The sequence below is a fragment of the Cervus elaphus genome, chromosome 12 (assembly GCF_910594005.1).
Source record: "Cervus elaphus chromosome 12, mCerEla1.1, whole genome shotgun sequence".
NCBI classification, from domain to species: Eukaryota; Metazoa; Chordata; class Mammalia; order Artiodactyla; family Cervidae; genus Cervus; species Cervus elaphus.
This window is the reverse complement of record NC_057826.1, coordinates 88,520,684-88,547,853: the sequence shown is the minus strand read 5'-3', so window position 1 is coordinate 88,547,853 and position 27,170 is coordinate 88,520,684. Positions and strand designations below refer to the sequence as shown.

Here is a 27,170-nt window from a genome sequence, read left to right as displayed (position 1 = left end):
TAGTTTAAAAAAAAAAAAAAAAAAAGAGTCCAAACTGCAGTACTTGGGTGCAACCTCAAAAATGACAGAATGATCCTCCTTCATTCCCAAGGCAAGTCATTCAACATCAGTAATCCAAATCAATGCCCCAACCACTGATATTGAATAAGCTGAAGATAACCAGCTCTAAGAAGACCTACAACATTTCCTAAAACTAACACCAAAAAACAATGTCCTTTTCATCATAAGGGATTGGAATACAAAAGCAGGAAATCAAGAGATACCCAGAATAACCGGCAAGTTTGGCCTTGGAGTACAAAGTGAAGCATGGCAAAGGCTAAAAGAGTTTTTCCAAGAGAACACACTGGTCATAATAAACACCCTTTTCCAATAACCCAAGAGATGACTCTACACACAGACATAACCAGATAGTCAACACCAAAATCATCCTATGTTCTTTGTAGCTGAAGACCGAGAAGGTCTACACAGTCAGCAAAAACAAGACCTGGAACTGACTGTGGCTCAGATCATGAGCTCCTTATTGCAAAATTCAGGCTTAAATTGAAGAAAGTGGGGAAAACCATTAGGCCATTCAGTTATGACCTAAATCAATTCCCTTATGATTATACAGTAAGGTGACAAATAGATTCAAGTGATTAGATCTGGTGGACAGACTGCCTCAAGAACTATGGACGGAGGTTCATAGCACAGTACAAGAGGCAGTAACCAAGACCATCTCAAAGAAAAAGAAATGCAAGAAGGAAAAGTGGTTGTCTGAGGAGGCTTTACAAATAGCTGAGGAAAGAAGAGAAGTGAAAGGCAAGGAAGAAAGGTATATCCAACTGAATGCAGAATTTCAGAGAATAGCAAGGAGAGATAAGAAGGACTTCTTCAATGAACAATGCAAAGAAACAGAGGAAACAACAGAATGGGAAAGACTAGAGATCTCTTCAAGAAAACGAGATAGCAAGGCAACATTTCACACAACAATGGGCACGATAAAGGACAGGAACTGTAAGGACCAAACCAAAGTGGAAGAGATTAAGAAGAGGTGGCAAGAATACACAGAAGAACTATACAAATAAGGTCTTAACCTGGATATCTACAATGGTGTGGTCACTCACCTAGAGCAGGATATCCTGGAGTGTGAAGTAAACTGGGCCTAAGGAAGCATTACTGAGAACAAAGCTAGTAGTGTGTGTTAGTTGCTTAATTGTGTTCCAACTCTCTGAGGCCCCATGGACTGCAGCCTGCCAGGCTCTTCTATCCATGGAATTCTCCAGGCAAGAATACCGGAGTGGGTTGCCATCCTTTTCTCCAGAAGATCTTCCCGACCCAGGGATCAAACCTGCATCTCTTACATCTCTTGCTTCTGGAGGCAGGTTCTTTACCACTAGTGTCACCCTACTAGTGTCAGCTAGTAGGGGTGATGGAATTCCAGGTGAGCTATTTAAAACCCTAAAAGATGATGAGTGCTGCACTAAATATGTCAGCAAATTTGGAAAACTCAGCAGTGGTCACAGGACTAGAAAAGGTCAGTTTTCATTCCAATTTCAAAGAAGGGCAATGCCAAAGAATGTTCAAACTACCATACAATTGTGCTCATTTCACATGCTAGTAAGGTTATGCTCAAAATCCTTCACGCTAGGCTTCAACAGTATGTGAACTGAGAACTTCCAGATGTACAAGCTGGATTCAGAAAAGACAGAACTGGAGATCAAATTGACAACATTTACTGGATCATGGAGAAAGCAAGGGAGTTCCAGAAAAACATCTATTGCTACTTCTTTAAACCTTGACTGTGTGGATCACAGCAAACTGTGGAAAATTCTTGAAGAGATGGGAATACAAGGCCACCTTACCTGCCTCCTGAGAAACCTGTATGCAGGACAAGAAGCAATAGTTAGAACTGGAAATGGAAAAACTGATTGGTTCAAAAATGGAAAAGGAGACAACAAGGCTGTATATTGTCACCCTGATTATTTAACTTATATGTGGACTACATCACGTGAAATGTGGGGCTGGATGAATAACAAGCTGGAATCAAGACTGCCAAGAGAAATATCAACAATCTCAGATATGCAGATAATACCACTCTAATGGCAGGAAGTGAAGAGGAACTAAAGGGACTCTTAATAAGGGAGAAAGAGGAGAGTGAAAAAGTTGGCTTAAAACTCAACATTCAAAAAACTAAGATCATGGCATCCAGTCCCATCATTTCATGGCAAATGTAAGGGGAAAAAGTGAAAGCAGTGACAGATTTTATTTTCTTGGAGTCCAGAATCACTGCATGGTGTGGTGACCACAGCCATGAAATTAAAAGACACTTGCTCTTTGGAAGAAGAGACATGACAAACCTAGACAGCATATTAAAAAGCAAAACCATCACTTTGCTGACAAAGGTCCCTATAGAGAAAGCTATGGTCTTTCCAATAGTCATGTACGTATATGAGAGTTGAATCATAAAGAAGGCTTAGCGCTGAAGAACTGATGCTTTCTAATTGCAGTGCTGGAGAAGACTCTTGAGAGTCCCTTGGACTGCAGGGAGATCAAACCAGTCAATCCTAAAAAAAACTCAATCCTGAATATTCATTGGAAGGACTGATGCTGAAGCTGTAGCTCCAATACCTTGGCTACTTGATACGAAGAGCTGACTTACTGGAAAAGACCCTGATGCTGGGAAAGACTGAAGGCAAAGGGACAAGGGGGCAGCAGAAGATTAGATGGTTAAGAGAGAACCACTGACTCGATGGACATGAATTTGCGCAAACTCCAGTAGACAGTGGAGGACAGAGGAGTCTGGTGTGCTGCAGTCCATTGACTGCAACAAGTCAGACATGAACTAACAAATGAACAAGATTGGAAAAAATTAAAAATATTTTATAATTTTGTCTGAGAGCGTTGCACTGGAAATGCAAACTGATACAACTCACTGGAGGGCAATTTGTAACATCTACTAAATTTAAACGCTCACACTCTTTATCCAGCCATTCTACTACAAATTTATCCTACTGCTATATTCACATATGAATTAAATGACATAGAGGGATAGTCACTACATTAGCAAAAGTCTGGAAACAATCTAAATGTCTAACAATAGGAGACAGTTTGAATAGATTTTAGTAGAGTAATATAGTAGATTGCTGTCTACTTAAAAAGAGTAACACAGGAGTTCTCTGGTGGTCTAGTGGTTAGTATTCCAGGCTGTCACTGATGTGGCCCAGTTGGTCAGGGAACTGAGGTTCTACCAGCCAGAAGATGCAATGAAGAAAAAAAAAAAAAAAAGAATGTAGCTAAGTAATAATATGAAGCAATCTCCAAAATACATTTTTTTAAAAAAGCCTAAGTTGATCTGCGTGTATATATATATGTAACGTAACTCCAGAAAGATGTAACAATGGATACTTGTAGTGAGGGGAAGTGAGTATTTATGGTACAGGAATAGGGAAACTACTTTTCAGTATACATTCTTTTGAACATTTAGAATTCCACATTATGTGCATAAATTACTTATTTAAAATATTTTAAGGGAAGTTTATTCTTCAAATGATGTACTGTATAACCCATTTTTATAAAACATATATATATACAGAAGTCCAATATAATAAAATCAACTTAAAATAAAAACATTACATGTTTAATACCCATAACATTTTTATATATTATATCAACAATTCTTACCTAAATAATTGTTGAAAGTTGGGTTTAATAAAGTTTGCTTCAATATTTTGTCGTATACATATTACATGAGTTATTCCATGTTTCTGTAGTATAGGTAGCTATTAAAAAAAAAGAAATAGTTTAAAATACAAAATATCATCTTATTGTAACAGAGATTTTAAAATACATAGGACTCAACTTTATAGTAAATATAGCCACATTTGAGCTTTAAATACAGGGAATCAAAGCTAATTTCATAATAACATGCCTGAAGTCATCAGCAAAATCTTTCAATGATTCAAGATAAACACACTACATGTCCTCAAAAGGCTTACAGAATTGTTTTATATTGATAATTTCAGAGCTTGATATAACCTTAAAGATAATTTATTTGTGAAACAATATTATACCTTCATTATATATATTAACCCTTTGACCTTTATATTATGTATAACATACTTTATATTTATTTATAATTTACATTTATATACTCTTTATTATTTACTTTTAATACTATATAGTGGTTAAAGGCATGGGCTACGTACAGAGTCATGAGCTATGGAGCCCAAGCTCTAGATCCCAGCTCTGCTAATGACCTGAGCACTGTGGCTCAATTTTCTCACGTGAAAACTAGGAAAACACTACCTGTTCACTGAATAGTTGTGAAAATTCTATAAGATAATCTTTGGCATAGTTTTGGCATAGTGGCTGGGACATAGCAAGTACTTTTAGTAAATGACAGTTATATATATTGGCTACAGTTCTTATTTATTAGAGAGAACTACTCTAACATTAAAACAGTTGTTCAACATCTCCGACCTAGTTAACAGCAGTGGTGGAGCCCAAATCTCGAGACTACTCTCTGCGTCTCCCAGTACAGTTTTTCTATTTTAAGCCAGAATTAATTTATACAATTCACAAAAACTAACTTCTAGGGTTTAAAAATTCTCCTAAAGTTAAAACTGGCAACTCCAAGGTATTCTGTGGTGCTTTGTGGCTCTATATTTAAAGCAATTTAACATAATAACTCTAAAAACTGTGTAAGTTTTTATTTGCAAGTGACTATAGGTTTCAGTGAAATTTACAGACAACATGTTATTTAAATAGTTAGAATATATATGCCATGAGAATAAGGACTTTGTTCACTGATTCACAGTTATTATGTGTAAAGCAGTGCCCGGAACATAGTTGTTGTTCAATAATTACATGTTCAAGAAATGAATGAACAAATAATGAACAATCAGAATTCTTAATAAGCCTGCATTTTCTATTTTCAGTTTATAATCCTATTTAATTCCCTTTCTGTATTAATAGAACAGTAATACTAATAATTCATGAAAAAAGTTAAAGATTAATTTCTACTTGCTACAGATCAAATGCTTGTGTATCCCTAAAATTCCTATGTTGAAGCCCTAACCTCCAACGTAATGATATTAGTTAGTGGGGCCCTTGGGAGGTAATTAGATATAAATGAGGCCATGAGGTGGAGCACCCATGATGGAATCAGTGCTCTTATAAGAGGAAGAGGCATCAGAGCTTCATCCCTCTGCCATGTGAGACTACCTCAAGAAGGCAGCAAACCATGAAGAGGGCCCTCACCAAACCCTAACTATGATGGTGCCCTCATCTCAAACTTCCCAGCCTCCAGAACCATGAGAAATAAATGTCTATTGCTGAGACCATCCAGTCGGTGGTATTTTATTATAGCAGCCTAAGTCAAGAAAATGTGGTTTCTAAATGTCAGTTTTTGCAGCAAAATTTCCTATGTCTGGCATAGATTACAGTTCAGTTATCTTTGTATTTCCTGAGTACATCCTGAGACAAGGGAAAGGAGGTTAAAGAATTTGGTAGGATTAATAATAAATCAATGTTCCATATTCACATTTACAGAACCTCCAATGTGAATTCAATATTCATTCCTTTGTCTATCACTGATCTATGATATGTGAACTTTTCATATCTACTCTATTAATATGAGAAACTACAAGAAGACACATATAATCAGGGATAAAACCTGTTTTTTTAACAAGCTTAGATGGCACATTAGATAACTAAGTAAAAACAAACCTTAAGACAGAACCCAAATATAATAGCACACAAAACATTTTTTTTTTTTTGGTTTTCAACAGACTTTCATTTATACAAAGCAAACTATAATCTTATCTCATACCTGCAAACAGAAAAATTTTATAAAAAGAAATAGTTCACTACTTACAAAGACCCTAAATATGTCCCTTTTATTAAAACTGTATTTGAATCTAATCAAAGGCTAAACTAAATGAGTTTATTAGGAGTTTATTCCTTAAGGTTTATTTCTATTATTCTTCTGCTATTACTGTTTTAGATGATATGAAAAGAAATATGGGCTGAACTATAATGACTTATGGTGGGAAATAATCAAATTTTGCCATAGAAACTTTTCTTCAATCTAATGAGACCACAGTGAAGTTAGGGGGAAGAGGTTTTCAGACAATACATCTGTAAACAAATACTTACAAATTAATATGACAAAGAGAATAATACGTATATTTATAAAGCACAGTGAGAACACCAAAAGCAAATAGTCTAAAATCATTCTGAACCCCAGTATTTCTGAATACTGCCTTATTTGGGCAATAAATTTGCTTTTACAAAGTAAGTCACAATTAAATCTATAGTTATCGACCATATCCTTTTCTTAGTACTTCTTTAAACATAAATTTTTATCAACATCCCACCTTCCCAACTTAGTTGCAGGCCATCAAATGACTACTATTACTCTTAGATATGCCTCAACAGTCAAAAAGCTTTCCAGTTTCAAAATGAATGACATAAACTTAAAAAAAAAAACAAAACTCCCCATCACCTAAAATTGATAAATATATCAAATTATTTCAAAAAAGTTTTTAATTCTAAAGTTTTTAAAAAACCTATACAGGTATCAAACTGACTTCTAAGTAGGCAGGGTATTAGGGAAAACATCTGTGATATAATGTTTTATATTATAATTCAAAGAGAATTAGCATTGCCATAATTCATAGGGCTGAATCCTCTTGGAATTGGCAACAACACTGCTATTAATACATATATCTGAATGAGATCTACCCTTTCAGTTGTGTAACTGAAGAAATACATTTCAGTGTAAATATATAGGACACCTAGATATATAATACAATACTTTACAACCTGGAGGTTCTAGATCTCCATAGTCTGGAAAAACAAAAATAAAATTTGAGTCACTTCAATTAAAATATGTGGGTTCTATGAGTGTATTTGTACACACTCATGTACGCACACTCTATTTTATCCTTTAACTAATATGTTAGATAATCTTATTTGGGGATTTAATTACATCTCATATTTCTCAGAAACTATGATTAGCAATTACAGATGTCCAATATCCACGTTAGCAATTCCAGGTATCTTGGAAGGTAAATAAATTATTAAAGGTCAGTTTTTTTCAAGTATTTTAAACACATGGATTTCATGAGGAAAAAAATACAAAACCTCACTTGTGATTTGTGGTTAAACCCTTGAGAATCACTGGTCCAATAAAATCTGAAAAGAAGTAGGTACTCCGGAGTCACAATTACTGCTAATAAGCAAAATCAGTGGACACTTCCTCAAACAAAACTTCTTCTACTAAAAAAACTTACCCCATGTAGTTGATTAATAAAGTCTATTGATGAATCTAATTTAAAGTTCTTACCTTGCTTTTCATGGCAGAAGAATATGGGCCTAAAAACAAACCAGGCAGAATTTCCTAGAAAAAAATATTGAGCTATTTACCACCAGCAATTTAAATCTATACAAAACATGTACCATGTATAGTAATTTGCTAAAAAGTTTGTTATTTAGGGAGACTTTTCTAGCAACACTGAGCAAATGACTGTGAAGAGAAATGCAGATGTGCTTTATAAAACAGGATGACACATTTAAAATTTAAATTAGTTCTGAAAAGTCAGGTATTTGAACTTCCATAGTGCTTTTTTATAAGCAGTCTGAGAATTAGTATTTTGTATTGTTGTCTTTTCGATTACTAAAACACCTCAAATTTTACTTCTATTCTCTGCTACAGTCTAGAATTAAAACAGGTATAAAAAAAATCATCCCTTTGGAATTACACAAAATCTTATTCAATCAAATCAAAGTAGCACAAGATAAAACAAGATTACAACTGTTATCTATATAAAATATTACTGCAAAGTTTCAAAAAAAGACTATGGACAGTTCCTGCAATTTATAACTAAATAACTTTATAAACAAATAAATAAATTATAAATAAATAACTTCTGAATGGTGAATTAAAATTTATTCTATGAGAATTCAATATAGAAACTCTTCAGTAGGAATATATCATACCCTATATACTAATACAATTTTGTACTTCAATTCTATGGGATATCAAAATTATTTATGTATAGATTTAATAGCTTCTTGTATGCAGAAACTAAATTTTACTCATATTTCCATTCCTCATAGCAGCAAGTAAAATACCTCACGGGTAATCATATATTTTTAATAAGTGAATTTTCATTAAGAGAAACAGGATTTTTAGTGGTCAAGCAATTCCTGAGGAGAGACAGCTGCTTGACCTTGGGAATGGCAGATGTGAATACGAAACAAAAAAGTGCTGCTATGTAGGTTCAGTTCAGCTGCTCAGTCGTGTCCGACTCTTTGCGACCCCATGAACTGCAGCATGCCAAGCAGGCTTCCCTGTATATCACCGACTCCCGGAGCTTACTCACACTCATGTCCATCAAGTTGGTGAAGCCATCCAACCGTCTCATCCTCTGTCGCGTCCCCTTCTCCTCCCACCTTCAATCGTTCCCAACACCAGGGTCTTTTCCAATGAGTCACTTCTTCGCATTAGCTGACCAAAGGATTGGAGTTTCAGGTTCAGCATCAGTCCTTCCAATGAATATTCAGGACTGCTTTCCTTTAGGATGGACTGGTTGGATCTCCTTGCAGTCCAAGGGACTCTCAACAGCATTCTCCAACATCACAGTTCAAAAGCATTAATTCTTTAGCGCTCAGCTTTCTTTATAGTCCAACTCTCATGTCCATACAGGACTACTGGAAAAGCCATAGCTTTGACTGGACAGACCTCTGTTGGCAAAGTAATGTCTCTGCTTTTTAATATGCTGTCTAGGTTGGTCATAGCTTCTCTTCTAAAGAGCAAGCGTCTTTTAATTTCATAGTGGCAGTCACCATCTGCAGTGATTTTGGAGCCCAAGAAAATAAAGTCTGTCACTATTTCCACTGTTTCCCTATCTATGTGCCATGGGACCGGATGCCATGATCTTCATTTTCTGAATGTTGGGCTTTAAGCCAATTTTTCACTCTCCTCTTTCACTTTCATCAAGAGGCTCTTTAGTTCTTCTTCACTTTCTGCCATAAGGGTGGTGTCATCTGCATATCTGAGGTTATTGATAATTCTCCCGCCAATCTTGATTCCAGCTTGTGCTTCATTGAGCCCAGCATTTTACATGAGGCACTCTGCATATAAGTTAAATAAGCAGGGTGACAATATACTGCCTTGACGTACTCCTTTCCTGATTTGGAACCAGTCTGTTGTTTTATGTCCAGTTCTAACTGTTGCTACTTGACTGCCATACAGATTTCTCAGGAGGCAGGTCAGGTGGTCTGGTTTATCTATCTCTTTAAAAATTTTACACAGTATGTTGTGATCCACACAGTCAAAGGCTTTGGCATAGTCAATAAAGCAGAAGTAAATGTCTTTCTGGAACTCTCATGCTTTTTCAATGATCCAGCGGGTGTTGACAATTTGATCTCTGGTTCCTCTGCCTTTTCTAAATCCAGCTTGAACATCTGGAAGCTCATGGTTCACATACTATTGAAGCCTGGCTTGGTGAATTTTGAGCATTACTTTGCTAGCGTGTGAGATGAGTGCAATTGTGTGGTAGTTTGAACATTCTTTGGCGTTGCCCTTCTTTGGGATTGGAATGAAAGCTGACTGTTTCCAGTCCTGTGGCCATTGCTGAGTTTTCCAAATTTGCTGGCATATTGACTGCAGCACTTTCACGGCATCATCTTTTAGGATTTGAAATAGCTCAGCTGGAATTCCATCAATTCCACTAGCTTCATTTATAGTGATACTTCCTAAGACTCACTTGACTTTGGACTTCAGGATGTCTGGCTCTAGGTTGAGTGATCACACCATCGTGGTTATCTGGGTCATGAAGATCTTTTTTGTATAGTTCTGTGTATTCTTGCCACCTCTTCTTAGTATCTTCTGCTTCTGTTAGGTCCATACCATTTCTGTCCTTTACTGTGCTCATCTTTGCATGAAGTGTTCCCTTGGTATCTCTTATTTTCTTCAAGAGATCTTTAGTCTTTCTCATTCTATTGTTTTGCTCTATTTCTTTGCACTGATCACTGCAGAAGGCTTTTTTTTATCTCTCCTTACTATTCTTTGGAACTCTGCATTTAAATGGGTATATCTTTCCTTTTCTCCTTTGCCTTTAGTTTCTCTTCTTTTCTCAGCTATTTGTAAGGCCTCCTGAGACAACCATTTTGCCTTTTTCCATTTCTTTTTCTTAGCGATGGTCTTGATCACTGCCTCCTGTACAATGTCAAGCTATCACTAATTCATTCATTCCATACTGTAGTTTTTCCCCCATGAATTCCCTTTATTGAATGTCTGTTGGTTTGTACCATCCAGAAAACAGTCTTTATCAATTCCCTGTGGAAAACTCACCTGCTTATTTTTTATTTATTTTAAAGTTTTTAATTGCAGTATAGTAGATTTACAGTATTGTACTCGTTTCAGGTGTATAGCACAATGATTTAATATTTTTACAGACTATACTCCATTAAGTTATTATATAGTAATGGCTATAATTCTTTATCTGATACAATATAAACTTGTTGCTTTTTATACATGGGAGTTTTTAATCTCTTAATCCCATACACCTAATTTGTCCCACCACACTCTTGCCTCTCCTTCGGTAACCACTAGTTTGTTTCTGTATCTGTATAATTGCTAAGTCATGTCTGACTCTTTGCGACCCCATGGACTGCAGCCTGCCAGGCTCCCTTGTCCATGGGATTCTCCAGGCAAGAATACTAGAGTGGGTTGCCATTTCCTCCTCCACATAGTGTGAACATTCAACTCAATCTTCTGCAAAACTTCACTAAATTAACTGAAGTTGACTGGAAATCAGACACAAATGTGAACAATTAAGTCAAAAGGGTTTATAGTTTGCTTTACAGTCTACTCTCCAGAGTTTATCTAAACTACACAGACACAGAAAGCAAACTGCTCTCAGAAATAATACAAATACTGTGCCCAATTTTTCAGATGAAGAAAAACAAAGTGACTCCTTAAGCACATACATATATAACTATGTCAATGATTCTAAGAAATTTCATCTCCCATCTTTTTAAAAGCCACAATTAACTTTTAATATGTTAATATTTCAAATACTCAGTGATGAACCTATAGATCATGAGTCAATGGGACTCAAATCCTTTGTGAAATTAGGTTAAATTATTTAATAATGATAGTAACAGTAATACAGGTTGGCTGGAATAAACAAGAAGGTTGTCATACCTGCATCTCTCGTCTCATAGGGTAAGTCCACTCCTTAAAAATGGAAGGAAAACATAAGAAAAGTAAATAACATTATGAAAAATGTCACCCAATTAAAGGTCAAAGATGTGATATACAAGTGTACAGATTTTTTTAAAAATACATTATACTTAGAGAATACTTTATAAACATAGCAGATCAACTGGCTTCATAAATATGTGAAGATTTAAGTGACAAGAAACAATGATTAAGGTGACTCTAAGTAATCAGGCTTCCAAAATTATGATTATGTTACTTTATAACAGACGGAATAGTTCAGTAATTAAAAGTATAGGTATTCCAGATATTTCTCGCAAAAATGATCCTCTAAATCAGAGATGTAAAACAGACACTTTGTCATTCATGCCACCTCTATTCAACTGACAGTAGATAGCTATTGGGCTTCCCTTGTGGCTCAGCTGGTAAAGAATCTGCCTGCAACGTGGGAGACCTGGGTTTGATCCCTGGGTTGGGAAGATTCCCTGGAGAAGGGAAAGGCTATCCACTCCAGTATTTGGGCCTGGAGAATTCCATGGACTGTATAGTCCATGGGGTCGCAGAGTCGGACACGACTAAGCAGCTTTCACTTTATTGGCTTCCCAGATAGCTCAGTTGGCAAAGAATCTGCCTGCAAAGCAGAAGACCCTGGTTCAATTCCTGGGTCAGGAAGATCCACTGGAGAAGGGATAGGCTACCCACTCGAGTATTCATGGGTTTCCCTTGTGGCTCAGCTGGTAAACAATCCGCCTGCAATGCAGGAGACCTGGGTTCGATCCCTGGGTAGGGAAGATCCCCTGGAGAAGCGGAAGGCTATCCACTCCAGTATTCTGGCCTGGAGAATTCCACGGACTGTATAGTCCATGGGGTCGCAGAGTCGGACACGACTGAGCAACTTTCACTTTCAGACAGCTATTAATAAAACCCGATGTGGAGAACACTTCTAGGAAGAAAAGAGTGCTGTGATCATTGAGCAACATCTGCAATGGATTAAAGAACAGAATGTAGTAGGTATTTCTCTGCCATGCCTGATCTAAACTGCTAGAGGCTTATCAAATAGCCTTTCTCCTATCTTATTTGGGCTTGATACTATCTAGTTCAAGTCCCTTTAAAGATACACTTTACTTAAGTACAGAGTTCATCCTTGGAATGCAGACCAAAATAAAATAGCTAGAAAGGGAAGTCACTCAGTCGTGTCCAACTATTTGCGACCCCATGGACTGTAGCCTACCATGCTCCTCCGTCCATCCATGGAATTTTGTAGGCGAGAGTAGGTTGCCGTTTCCTTCTCCATGCAAAATGCCAAAGCAAAATGTCAAAGACAGATAATATTTTAAAAGTTAGAAGAAGAAAAAAGCAATTACAGTGAATTGAAATGAGGAATCAAATACACTACAGGTAGTCTTCATTTGTAAATGGACTACATTCTAATAGTTTCTAGCTTAATTGCTTAAAACTCAGAATTAAAAATAGTAATTAGGTTTCTAAAGTTAAAACTGCAAAAAGGTCTTTTAAATTTCTTTAGAAAATTTTAGAATTACAGAAAAGTTAAAAAATAGTACAAAGAATGCCTTTACCCTTCTTCCAGATTCCCCAAGTCAGAAAAGTATTTTTAACACAGAAGGTAGAAACATTATACTTCTGCAATGGAAACAGAGAATAGATACTCCTACAATGACAATCAGCATTCCTTTTTTTTTTTTTTTAAATAAAGAAGAGAAACAAAATACATTTTTTATTTCAAATCTTGAAAATTGGTCTCAGCAATGTAGAATTGGTCTATAAATCCTGAGAAGCCATCTACAAAATGACTATTAAAATATATCTTCCAAAGAATCTTAGGCTTTGCACAGTGGCAGTATCATAACCAATGAAGTTTATCTGAGGCATGATAAATGTTAATTCAAAAGTATCTTTAAATGCACAGATGAACTAAGAAGTGAGGGAAGTCCCCAGAAATACAAGAAAGCACAAACCCAGCAAGGGCAGTAAATACTGAAACACAGCATCCTGAGAAGATCTGCTAGTCTTTTCAGTCTTATGTTTCTTTCTGTTCTTTATTTTTTCTTAATAAAAAATAAATTTTTATTCATATCTTACACTTAACAAAAATGTTGTAGACTTAGGTGTGAACCCAAAATAACAACTTTTAGAAGAAAACATATGAGAATATTTCTGTGACTGGGTTAGGCGAATACTTCTTAAATATGACACCAAAATCATAATATATAAAAGAAAAAATTCAATAAACTGGACTTCCATCATGATACAAATATTTGCTCTTTATAAGAAGCAGTCACAGTTAAAAATTGAAATTGGAGCTGGAGAAAATATTTGTAAGGAAGGTATTTGATAAATAAACAGCATCTATATATAGTACATATAAAGAACTTTTAAAACTCAGTACTAACATTTGAAGAAACAAGAAGTAGACTGAATTAGTGATCAAAATCATCCCAACAAACAAGTCCAGAACCAGACAACTTCACTGGTAAATTCAACCAAATGTTCAAAGAATTAATATCAGTCCTTTACAACCTTTTCCAAAAAACAAACAAACAAAAAAAAAGGGGAACACTTTTCAAACTCATTTTATGAGGCCAGCACTGTTGTTCAGTCTCTAACTCACATCCAACTCTTGGTGACACTATGGACTGCAGCATGCCAGGCTTCTCTGTCCTCCACTATCTCCCAGAAAGTGAAGGTGAAAGTCGCTCAGTGGAGTCCAACTCTTTGCAACGGCTTGGACTGTACAGTCAATGAAATTCTCTAGGCCAGAATACTGGAGTGGGTAGCCTTTCCCTTCTCCAGAGGATCTTTCGAACCAAGGAATTGAACCCAGGTCTCCCGCATTGCAGGCGAATCGCCAGTATTCTGGAGAATTCCATGGACTGTATAGTCCACAAGGTCTCAACGAGTTGGACGTGACTGAGCAACTTTCACTATCAGTATCTCCCAGAATTTTCTCAAAATCCTGTTCATTGAGTTGATGATGCTATCTAACCATCTTATCCTTTGCCACACCCTTCTCCTTTTGCCTTCAATCTTTCCCAGCATCAGGGTCTTTTCCCGTGAGTTGGCTCTTAAAATGGAAGTATGTAAGAATGAAGTGCTAAAGTGACCAAATCTGAATGTAGAACCCAAACAATTTTTACAAATATACCTACCTACAAAATCACAACTCAGATGGAGATTTCCATCATCCCAGAAAGTTCCCTCTTTCCTCTTCTCAGTCAGGATCTCCTGTCTTCAGATTGACTTTTATCACTACAGATTTTAGTTATGTCTATCCTGGAACTTCATGTAAGTGGAATCACTTGTTGTTTAGTCACTAAGTCATGTTGAACTCTTCTGTGACCCCATGAACCAGAGCCCACCCGGCTCCTCTGTCCATGGGATTCCCCAAGCCAGAATACTGGAATGGGTTGCCAGTCCCTTCTTCCGATCTTCCCAACCGAGAGATCAAACCCTCATCTCCTGCACTGGTAGGAGAATTATTTACTAATGAACCACCAGGAAAGTAAAAATGGAATCATACAGCAATACTACTTTATGTCTGGTTTATCTCAACCTAATGTCTATGAGATTCATCTATGCTGTTGTGTATGTCAGTAGTTTATGCCATTTTATTGCTGTGCAGTCACAACTGACTCATTCTCCTGTTCATGGAGATTTAAGTAGCTTTCAGGTTTTGGCAATTATGAATAAAGGTGCTGTGAAAACTCTTTTATATGCCCTTTGATGGACATACGCATTTATTTCTCTTGGATATATAAGTGGCAATTAAATGACAATCAGAGTAGGCCTATATTTGGCTTTACCAGACACTGTCAAAGTTTTCCAAAAGCAATTTATGCTCCCACCAGCAATGGATGGGAGTTTTAGTTGTTCCACATTCTCACCATGGTCTTACTTTAAATGGCACAGCACTTGAGAGAAAGCCTAGGACCTGCTCAAAGTGGGAAGCCAGATCATAACCAAAACACTGGGTCCCCAAAGAGCAACACCTTCAGTGAAGACACACTGGAGGGAGTAGAAGCTTACTGCATCCCCATAAAAATGAGCTCCCCTGCCTTTCCTAGCTTTGGGTCTAAGTAGGTGGTGGTGGTAACAGTGGGATGGGGTCTTCTTAACAAGTCTTGACCTTCTTCACTCGTGAGACCAAGTGAAAATTTAATGTCAAGTGGTCCTGAGTAGATAGTGTCCTGGGAGAAGTAAATGCATTTTCTCTCTGGAGGAACATACCCTAAACCTAAATCAGAAATAATTCAAAAGTTAAGTTCTAAGAACTCACAATTTAAAAATTCATTAAAAAAAAAAGAGGAGGAAATGAGCCAATATTAGAAGCCATACAACTGAATCACATCCACAAAAACTTCAGATATTAATTACAACAAAAAATATTTCTGTCTTTGTAGATATGATAAAATATTTACTATAAGAGTACCCTTAAGTATGACCAAAAATTAAGAAATCAATTTTTTAAAGACCCAAAAGGAATATGTAGAACTGAAAATGTACAACTGAAATGAAAAGTCATCAGATAGGCTAAACAGAAGAAAGGACACTGTTAAAGAGAGAATTTGTGAATTAGAAAACAGAACTAATGAAATGACCTAAATCCAGAGCTGGAAAATATGAGCAGTTAACAGACAGGTAAAATAGAATTAAAAGGAGGTAAGATAGAATTAAAAGGTCTAACATCCATAGAATCTAAGTTCTAGAAGGAGGGGTGAGAAAATAAAGGAGAAATATTATACACAATATTAATGAGAATTTCCCAAAACTAGTTAAAGGTACCTTAGAAATAGGCAGCCCTCTAAGGGAAAGAAATGCACAGGTAAACAGGAAAAGAGGAAACTCCTCAGCATAGCAAACACAGAAAGAAGATTTTTTTTTTCCAGACTAAAAGCAAATAGAAGAATGGAAAATATGAATAGAGGCCAGAAGACCTACATATATGCAGCCAATTAATTTTCCTGAAAAGACACCAATGTAAGTCAATGGAGAAAGAAAAGTCTTTCAACAAGTGATGCTGGAAATAACTGGATAAATGTCTGGAAAATAAAATAAATTTTAATCCTGACCACACATGCACATGTGTGCACACACACAGACACACACAAATGTCTCATGTGTCTTCATCACTGTGATCTACTGCCAATACTTGACGACAGTGCTTGACACACAGAGGTGCAGCTCTGTGTGGGTCTGTGAGACTTGACCCAAAGAATGTTTGACTGATGTGTGCTTAGGAGCTCAGCTGTGTTCAGCTCTCAACAGCCCCGATGGACTGCAGCCTGCCAGGATACTCTGTCCACAGAATTTCCCAGGCAAGAACACTGTAGTGGGCTGTCATTTCCTCTTTCAGGGATCTTCCCAACCCAGGGATCAAACCTACCTTCCATCTCCTGCATTGGCAGGCGGGTTCTTTACCACTAATGCCACCTGGAGAAGCCAGTGGGCACTCAATAATTGTTGAATGAATGAAAAAACACTATGTGTGCTTGTGTGTAAACATAAATGCAAAAATGATATAATTTCTAGAAGAAAACATTGAAGAATATCTGCAACCTTGGGAAAAGGAACAACGTCTTAAAGAGGGCACAAAAGGTACTAAGCACAAAGGAAAAACAATTTAGTAAATTTGATTTCATGAAAATTAAAAAAATTCTGATCAACTGAAATATACTGCTAAGAAAACAAAAGATCAAGCCACAAATTGAAAGAAAATATTTGTAGTACATATATCCAACAAAAGACTTGTATCCAAAATACAAAATACCAACAATAAAGTGAAAACCTAAATTTAAAATGGGAAAATAAGTGAACAGACATCTCATGGAAGACAACTAAAAGGCCAATATCACATGAAAACATGCTCAACATCATTAGTCAGTCATTAAGGAAATTGAAATTAAAACCACTACATACCCACTAAGACTAATGTTAAAAAGTGACAGTACTATATATGTTAGTGTTGATGTGGAGCCAGTGGGACTCTCAAACACTGCTGACAGGAGTACAAAATGAAATACCACTAATATACCTACTCTATTAATTGAGCAATTCTTAACAAAGATTTGCTAAAGAGAAATGAAAACATATGTCCACCAAAAAGACTTGTACAAAAATATTCAAAGCAGCTTTATTCATCATAACCCCAAATAACCCAAACGTCTATACACAGTATACTCATACAATGAAATAGTACTCAGCAATAAAAAAGAATCAACAACTCATAAACACAACAGAGATGAACTTCACAGATAGTATGATCAGTGAAAAAAGTCATAAACAAAACAGTCTCTTTTGCATGATTCCATTTATATGAAGTTCAAGAATTGACAAAACTACACTATGGTTATAGAAATCATAATATTCATTGCCCAACATGGGGTGTGGTAGGGGTTGCTTGGAAACATGAGATAACTTCCTATGTTGGGAGAAATGGTCTATATCTTGACAGAAGCACTAAACACTGGTGTATATATTTAACAAAACTCACTGACTGTACATAATATCTGCATTATACTCTATGTAAATTTTATCTCTATCAAAAAAAAAAGAGGGAATCCGGACAAAGAAGACAGGTTACATATAAAGAAAAGACAATTCAACTGACTCTGATTTCTCAACTATAAGAATGGAACGCCAGAAGACAGAAGAGTAATACATTCAAAGTGGTGAAATAAGTAATTGTTAGTCTAGGATACATATTGAGAAAATCATCTTTCAAGAACAAGAATGAAATAAGACAATTCCATACAAACAAACAAAAAGAGAGTTTACTACCAGCAGACTCTTATTAAAAGAACATCTAAAATATGTTTTTTTGAAGAAAAAGTACTGCTGTCTCTATTTTACATTTCTAGTTTAGACACTGAGAGCCTATATAACCTGACTTCAAGTTCAAGTAGTCTGACTCTATATAGAGTCCATTCTATTCATCACTACACTATACAGTCTCTCAAAGTAAGAAGGAACTATAAGCAAATATATAGTTATATTTTAACAAATATAGACTACATAAGATTATGATTAGCTTATAGAGATTAACAGAATAGAAAAAAGTATAGAGGGATAAATGTAATCAAACTGTACAAACTGAAAGTTTATCTGCTTTTATAACTTATCATTATAAACTTTTTATATTGAAAACTTTTCAAACAAGTCAAATACTTTTGTCATCTTAGTCATAGAACCCTTAACCATTGAGCACAGTACCTGCACAGAATATGCACTGAGGAGATTCATGGCACCAGACTCTATGGATCTTACCTTTTTTTTTTTTAAAGATTCTCTAGCAGCCTTATATTCTTGAAAAAACTTGTCAGAGTTGTAAGAAAGAATGTGATTAAAGAAATGTATACCTTTGAATTTACCAAAACTGAAATCTCTACATTATGTGTGACAAAAGAAGAAAAACAGAGGAACATATATAGAGAAGTGGTGTACATATATTCCAGGGGATATGAGACAATATACCTGATGGCACTTAAAGCCACAGGATAAACATGTGCTTTTTCTGGTGCATCAATTTTATCATAAATTCCACCCCCCCAACCCCCCGAGGAAAAAAATATTTTCATTGACCACTAATTTAGAACATTCATGTTAAAACAAACATGAACATATGGAGTAGAAGTCAAAATTTACACGAATTTTTAAGTGAAACAAGAGGCTTCAAATAAATTTTGAGCTTCTCATAAGGTTGTATTTGGTAGTAATTAGCCTCCAACTAATAAAAATAAGTGGAAGGAAAAAAAAAAGGTTGTATTTGGTAGAACATGTATGCTGTATTTACAGAAGAGATATTAAAGGAGTAAGAAGCAAGCTGTATAGACAAGAATGAAAAATTACTCCTATTCACCGGACAGACAAAAATTACTCCTATTCACCTGTTACATGACTTGCTGCAACAGGCATTGCTCCTTTGAAACCTAGAACATTTTTTCTCATAGAAAACTTCATTTGGAGCATTTCCTGGTGCCAGCATCAGATCCTGATCTCAGGAGTTTACCTTTCTTTGTGTATCTAGCCTGATTACTACCTACAGAACAAATCTTAAACTTGCCTTGTCTACCAATTCTGCCTTTAAAGTCATTTACGCTCACAGTGTTGCTCCACCAGACATGTATCTGTCTGAACATGTATCTAATAACCAAGTCTTGCATATATTACACTCAATCTTAATCTCAGCCTGCCCACATTGTTTCAAAAATCCATCTCTTTAGAGATGGAAGTATTAATAAGGCAGACTCTCATTATAACCGATATGACATATTTTGAGTTACTCCTGTAATTAATTAGTAGAATCAATTTCCCAAACTCTGCTGATAGCCAAGCAGTCCAACTATGTTTCTCAAACCAAAGGAAGCCAGTTAAGCCAAAATATCCTTAATTGTGAAACACACCATGCTTCTGATGGGAATTCACAAGTGAAAATCCGTCAATCAATATGAGCTAGAAGATACCACATATTAAAACATCTTTCAGGCTCTCTTCTTCTCAAGCATATGCAATTACATGACCAATAAAATCACAATTAGGGGACAGAAAAAATGCTATAAAAATGTTCAAAGACCAAGAAACACATAAATGTACCAAAGGACATAGCCTTAGGCTGGTTGAAAATAACGTTTGGAAATACCAAGAGGACTGTTTAAACAACAGGTTGGGGCAGTTAAAAAAAAAAAAAATCAGAATACTATACCCGAGCTGGGACACTTCACAAAACAGAAAAAGTAGTAGTATAGTTTCTCTCACCTCCCCCTCCCCCCAAAAAAGGTCCTCTTCGGAGTAAGCTCTTTCCTTTAGATTCCTGGCCTAGCCCATAAAGTTGCAGGATTTAAAATTAACACACAGAAATCCCTTGCATTCCTATACACTAACAATGAAAAAACAGAAAGAGAAATTAAGGAAACAATACCATTCACCATTGCAACAAAAAGAATAAAATACTTAGGAGTATATCTATCTAAAGAAACAAAAGACCTATACACAGAAAACTATAAAACACTGATGAAAGAAATCAAAGAGGACACAAACAGATGGAGAAATATACCGTGTTCATGGATTGGAAGAATCAATATTGTCAAAATGACTATACTACCCAAAGCAATCTATAGATTCAATGCAATCCCTATCAAGCTACCAACGGTATTTTTCACAGAACTAGAACAAATAAGTTCACAATTTGTATGGAAATACAAAAAACCTTGAATAGTCAAAGCAATCTTGAGAAAGAAGAATGGAACTGGAGGAATCAACCTGCCTGACTTCAGGCTCTACTACAAAGCCACAGTCATCAAGACAGTATGGTACTGGCACAAAGACAGAAATATAGATCAATGGAACAGAATAGAAAGCCCAGAGATAAATCCACGAACCTATGGACACCTCATCTTCAACAAAGGAGGCAAGGATATACAATGGAAAAAAGACAACCTCTTTAACAAGTGGTGCTGGGAAAACTGGTCAAACACTTGTAAAAGAATGAAACTAAAACACTTTCTAACACCATACACAAAAATAAACTCAAAATGGATTAAAGATCTAAATGTAAGACCAGAAACTATAAAAGTCCTAGAGGAGAACATAGGCAAAACACTCTCCGACATGAATCACAGCAGGATCCTCTATGACCCACCTCCCAGAATATTGGAAATAAAAGCAAAAATAAACAAATGGGACCTAATTAAACTTAAAAGCATTTGCACAGCAAAGGATAAACTATAAGCAAGATGAAAAGACAGCCCTCAGATTGGGAGAAAATAATAGCAAACGAAGCAACAGACAAAGGATTAATCTTAAAAATATACAAGCAACTCCTGCAGCTCAATTCCAGAAAAATAAATGACCCAACCAAAAAATGGGCCAAAGAACTAAACAGACATTTCTCCAAAGACATACAGATGGCTAACAAACACATGAAAAGATGCTCAACATCACTCATTATCAGAGAAATGCAAATCAAAACCACAGTGAGGTACCATTACACACCAATCAGGATGGCTGCTATCCAAAAGTCTACAAGCAATAAATGCTGGAGAGGGTGTGGAGAAAAGAGAACCCTCTTACACTGTTGGTGGGAATGCAAACTAGTACAGCCGCTATGGAGAACAGTGTGGAGATTTCTTAAAAAACTGGAAATAGAACTGCCATATGACCCAGCAATCCCACTCCTGGGCATACACACCGAGGAAACCAGATCTGAAAGAGACACGTGCACCCCAATGTTCATCGCAGCACTGTTTATAATAGCCAGGACATGGAAGCAACCTAGATGTCCATCAGCAGACGAATGGATAAGGAAGCTGTGGTACATATACACAATGGAATATTACTCGGCCGTTAAAAAGAATTCATTTGAATCAGTTCTGATGAGATGGATGAAACTGGAGCCCATTATACAGAATGAAGTAAGCCAGAAAGATAAAGACCAATACAGTATACTAACGCATATATATGGAATTTAGAAAGATGGTAACGATAACCCTATATGCAAAACAGAAAAAGGGACATAGATGTACAGAACAGACTTTTGGACTCTGTGGCAGAAGGCAAGGATGGGATGTTTCGAGAGAACAGCATCGAAACATGTATATTATCAAGGGTGAAACAGATCACCAGCCCAGGTTGGATGCATGAGACAAGTGCTCGGGGCTGGTGCACTGGGAAGACCCAGAGGGATCGGGTGGAGAGGGAGGTGAGAGGGGGGATTGGGATGGGGAAAACATGTAAATCCATGGCTGATTCATATCAATGTATGGCAAAAACCCCTACAATATTGTAAAGTAATTAGCCTCCAACTAATAAAAATAAATGGAAAAAAAACAGATTTTTACTTTAAAAATGAGAGGGTTGGGAGGATATGGAAAATAGAGATGTATTTAAGTAAGATGCTTCCAAATCAGTTATTTCTAAACCTAACTGCCACTGGAATTATCTAGTTCCATCTTAAACCAACTAACTCAGAAAAGCCCAGGCTTGGTTATTTTTTAAAAGTTCCTTGAGTGATCCTACTCTTGTTGTTTAGTTGCTCAGTGATTCCCGACTCTTTTGTGATCCCATGGACTCCTCTAGCCCACCAGGCTCCTCTGTCCACGGGATTTCACAGGCAAGAATATTGCAGTGGGTTGCCATTTCTTTCTCCAGGAAATCCTCCCAACCCAGTAATTAAACCTGAGTATCCTGCATTGCAGGCAGATTCTTTACAGCTAAGCCACTGGGGAAGTCCAACAAGTGCTACAGAAGCTTAGAAACCTGAGGATTGAACTAATCTGGAGATGGGAGAGTGGACACAAGGAACTGGCAAAATCAGGAAAAGCTTCTCTGAAGAAATGATGCCTCAAGTGGGATCTAGCCCAAGAGTAAGTAGTTAATCAGGCAGTCATGGCAGGGGAAAATTGTAGCTTAAAGCTCCTGAGGTAGGGAGAAAAACAGAAGCATTCCAGAAACAGAGAGAAGGTGACTATGGATTGGGCCCAAATGGAGCAAGGGGAAAAGTTGCTCATAACACAATTGAGAGAGGTAAGTGATGCCAGTTCACACAGGACCTTGCTGATGATATTAAGGGTCTGAACTTTATCCTCAAAACAAAGGGAAATTACAGGAATTTTAAAGAAATGACAATCTTTTTGCAAGCTGATCTAAATTTTTGCTAGCAACCATCCTAGGAAGAGTGCTCTATCCAGTATTTCAAGAAAAACTTGGAAGTAATATTTTTATAGAGGTGACAGGATCATAAAGTTATCATATCTTGATTTCATCAATCATTAACAGTCTTCACTGAAATCACTGTACTTGAATTTTTTACTTAAGCCAAGACTGGAATGTGATTGGGAGTGCTTCCTATGTGGAAAAAACTATGCTGGCTGGTCACCATAATCGTATAAGACCATTTGCCACTTTACATATTTCACTGGAAATTAAAAAATTAACATTCTGTTATATTAGTCACTTTATCATGTGTAATTAACTAGATACCCTATTTATGATTATTTATGGTTCTGTCTGGCCAGAAAGCATCTTCCATCTTCTGTGAAATGCTCCTATCAGCTTGGTGGGAGGGCAACCAATGATAAACTTCAGTCCCCTTAGCCCAGGAAGTATGTGACCTAGACTGGATCCTTCACTGTATTCACCCCTTTCTGGCTCTCTTGACTGATCCCAAGGATAAGCCAATCCACTAGATTTTAAACACTAAAGCTTACAGAAAGGCACTTTTCCCCCTTAATGTGAATGCTCTAAGGGTCTGATTTTCAAGCAACTGATGGCTAAACTTCATACCTGTGGAGAAGCCCAAGAAAAAGAACAGATCTTGACAGAAAATAGAGACAAGCATTAATGAATGGCAGGGGCAGTACTGCTACATTTTAATACTGTCTAGTCAAGTCTCTGAGACCAGTTTGCACTCCAAATTTTCTGGATTTAGTTACTTCTTTTCTTTCTTGCTTAAGCTCCTCTGGTTTCTGTCACTTGTAACTGAGAGATAACAAACAACCAATGCTACAGAATAAAGAATGAACTGGCTTTCAGTAGATGATATGAACATCATTATGTACTAGGGTTAAGTATTACTTCTCTCCAACACAGGAAAGCAGCAAGCAGGAAAGAAGTAAGCTGTATTCCTCACTAAGATTTTTACAATCTTTGCAAGGATAAGATATATTATTTATACAATAAGAGATTAGATGCAAAGTCTGTAAACTAGAACTATTAAGACTAGAACAGGGAAGAATTGAGGTGTATTCAAAAAAACAATGAATTAAGAACGAAGAGACCAAGGTGCACTAGGAATACCATTTATTCTTAGTAAGCTACAATTTCTTCATCTTAAAAGTGGGAAAGCTCTACATTATTTCTAAGGTTGCCTAGTGTTGAAATTACTGAATCATTTCAAGGATATAAAAGCATAATCTTCATTCACATTATTCCATATAAAAGAAAAAAGTATGAAATCATTTTTAACCTAACCTATATTCTACCTTTTTTTTTTCCTATTTGAGTCTACTCTTAAAACATGAAATTCTCAAGGATTATCATCACAAGCAAATAATCCCCCCCAAATAAAAAAAAGTGAACCACAAAAGACATCAATAGAATGAATACCTGCCATAAACTGAATGATCTCTTAAAAGTAGAAATTAAACATTTCTTTCTTGAGACTACTAGAGTGCATTCAATCTTCAGAAAAATTCTAATTTAGTAGAATTCTAATTTAGTAGTCTCCAATACCATAAAGTATTTTAAACTAGGAATAGATGCGGGAAAACTCAATACACACTTTAGGGAGAGAAGATGTAAGGTGGGATAAAAAGAACCCCGAGTTAGAAATCAGGAGACCAAGTTATAAAGAATTTTATTCCCCATATTAATTTCTCTCCAAAGGGCAAGTTTTTTGATTGAAGTTTTCAGATTCAAATGAGTTAGTTTCGTGACATTTTACTCTGATGATCACGGCTTGCCTCAAAAACACCAAAAGTCAAATCAAACCAACTACTTCGGGAAACTTGTTGAAGGCACACTTCCAAGTTCAGGCCCCACATCAATTCCACACGTGGGCTCATGTGTCCCACAAGTCCATCGATGACACCAAAGATTATCCCTCAAAATGAGATTAAAAACATACCCTTGAATTGCTTTGGCAATAAAAGGGTAACCTTACTTCAAGTAAGTCCTCGACGCCGAATCTGGGGGAAAAAGGACTGAAGTAAGTAGACCAGACCCGGCCCCGGCGTCTCCGGAAGGGAAGAGGAACTCAGGGAGCCGTGGTAGGGGCAGACGGCCCCCAAGCGCGAGACTCCGCCCCGGGGTCCCGAGACGCCCTCAGGAGGCAACAGGGCTACCAGTAGGTGAAGGCTCCGACGGTTGGGGCCTGGGGTCCGCCCCTCGGCGAAGAGCCACAGAGGCCTGTGCGTGTTAGTCACTGACAGACTCACCTCGGCGTCTTCTTTGCACTGTGGGAGCGAGGGGAACTCCAGCTTCACGTCCTCCATGGTCCTGGCCCGCGGGTTTGTGGGTGGGGCCGGATAGGAGTGGGAGGTACCCGCCGGCCGACCCTCGGGCAGGCAGTGGCGGTGAAAAAGGTAGACCGGAGGACTGACCGGGAGGCAGCGGGCTTACAACTAACACACGCAGACTATAGGGTCCCGACGACTCCGGCGGCGACAGCCGGGAAGAGGGTTGGGCGGCTCGTACCCGGCCGCCATGCTGCTGCCGTCTTCCTCCCCGCCGTGCTTCCGCGCCCCTCAGGCCGCCCAGGCTCTAGCACCAACACGAGCCCTACAACCGTCTCCCCTCCTTCCCCCTCCCGCCGTCCCCTCGCCGCCCCAGCCAATCCCAGCCTACGCTTGCCTTCGGCCCGCCCCCACTGCGGCCGCCAGGTGTCAGCGCGCCGCCGCCCCGCCCCTTCGCGAGCGCGCAGACGCGGGGGGGCGGGGCCCTGGAGGCGTCCGGGCGGGAGCTCGCTGGGTGTGGAGGAGGTGGGGCTGCCGCAGGAGGGAGAACGGAGGACTGTCCTGGAAAAGGCAGTGGGATAATCTGAAACAACTCTGCCCTTTCCGGATCCAACGCAAATCCCTACTTGGGTGTAAGAACCGGGAAGACATCCTAGTCACCATAAACTGGCATACGAAAGGAAACTATAGTTTTCTCCCCTCTTGAGAATCCTGCGCAATCTGTGGTGAGGTACCAAGAGTAATGAAGAGTTCATCTGAAAATTATGTAATGCTACACAGAGAATAAAATACTATCACTTTTAAGCAAATCGAAACGGCGTACTTTTAACAATACCTGGGAATATGACAACTGGAAAATATCAAGAAAAAATCTTAAATAAGAACAATTCATAGCTCACTAATTTGTACATAATACTGACGGTCTCTTCCTTTAATTTTAAGCTTATTACACTTCAACGTATTATTAAACTATAAACTATATGGCTTTGAATATCTTTTTAAAAGGAGTTTAAATCAGTTAATACTATACTGTTAATAAAGTTCAGGTATATAACACTTTCTCTGGGCCTAGAGAGATAATGGTATCTTTTTTGTTTTTAAACAGATGAAGAAAATTAAGATTAGTGTTAAGAACCCACACTTAAACGTTCAATATTTGTACACCAAACTTACTCTTTAAAAAACACCCCCCCACCACCACCAAAGTAAAAAAGTGAAAGTCATTCAATAACTGAACTGCAAATTACAATGGAAAGAATAAAAAAGATCACATTGAAATTTGACCTAAACCTGACATCCTATTACTTTTTAGTCATATTTATGAAACACTCTAAATATATAGAGAAATAGAACTGTTTAATAATTTTGAGTATTAAATGGCTAGTTGAGGGCTCCATTTTCTTTACCACTATTTATAAATGGTTCTCCTTTAGTTATAAAAAGGCACACATTACTCTGCTAGCAAGTTTTTTATTTGAAGAATGATTTTATAATTACCTGAGTCATATTCATTTCTTCAGGTTTACTAAACTGAAGACAGTTTCTTTAACTGTACCTTTAATAACACAATCTTAATTGATGCCCAATGGTGATTTCCTGTTGTAATTTGTTAAAGCTTTAATTGCCACATAATATGAGAAAGAATTGTGTATAGGTAACAGAACTTTTGTTTTGAACACTTCTGACATCAACACCCCCTACATCAGACACTCTGAGCCTGGTATCCATAGATACCTAGAGTCCATGGGTGAGCTTGGGAAATAATACGTCTCGTAAGTTTTAATATATGCAAAATTGTTGTGTACATATGTGTAAATTTTTCTGAGAAGAGTGAACAAACCTCCTCAAAAGGAAACTATCATCTTACTTAATCAAGAAAACCAAGTCACATTTAATAGCAAACATTACTTTTAATCATAATCTTAAAAAAAAGGTTATGGATGTGCATGTACTGTATCAATCAACTATCATACAGCTTAATCATAGTAGGCAAAGAA

At 37.1% G+C, this 27,170-nt stretch overlaps 1 protein-coding gene and 1 pseudogene across 1 annotated transcript in view; one reads left to right on the top strand and one right to left on the bottom strand.

The window, feature by feature from the left end:
• Positions 1-25,491, bottom strand: part of STYX (serine/threonine/tyrosine interacting protein) — a 46,271-nt gene extending 20,780 nt beyond the window's left edge. Inside the window, exons 1-4 of the mRNA XM_043919920.1 lie at positions 25,156-25,491; positions 11,195-11,227; positions 7,328-7,381; positions 3,661-3,758 (exon numbers count right to left, since the gene is read on the bottom strand). Coding sequence (XP_043775855.1) covers positions 3,661-3,758; positions 7,328-7,381; positions 11,195-11,227; positions 25,156-25,212 — 242 coding nt within the window. The 5' untranslated portion in view covers positions 25,213-25,491. The remainder of the gene's footprint in view (positions 1-3,660; positions 3,759-7,327; positions 7,382-11,194; positions 11,228-25,155) is intronic.
• On the top strand, positions 13,051-13,223 carry LOC122706082 (annotated as a pseudogene).
• Positions 25,492-27,170: the final 1,679 nt, after the last annotated feature.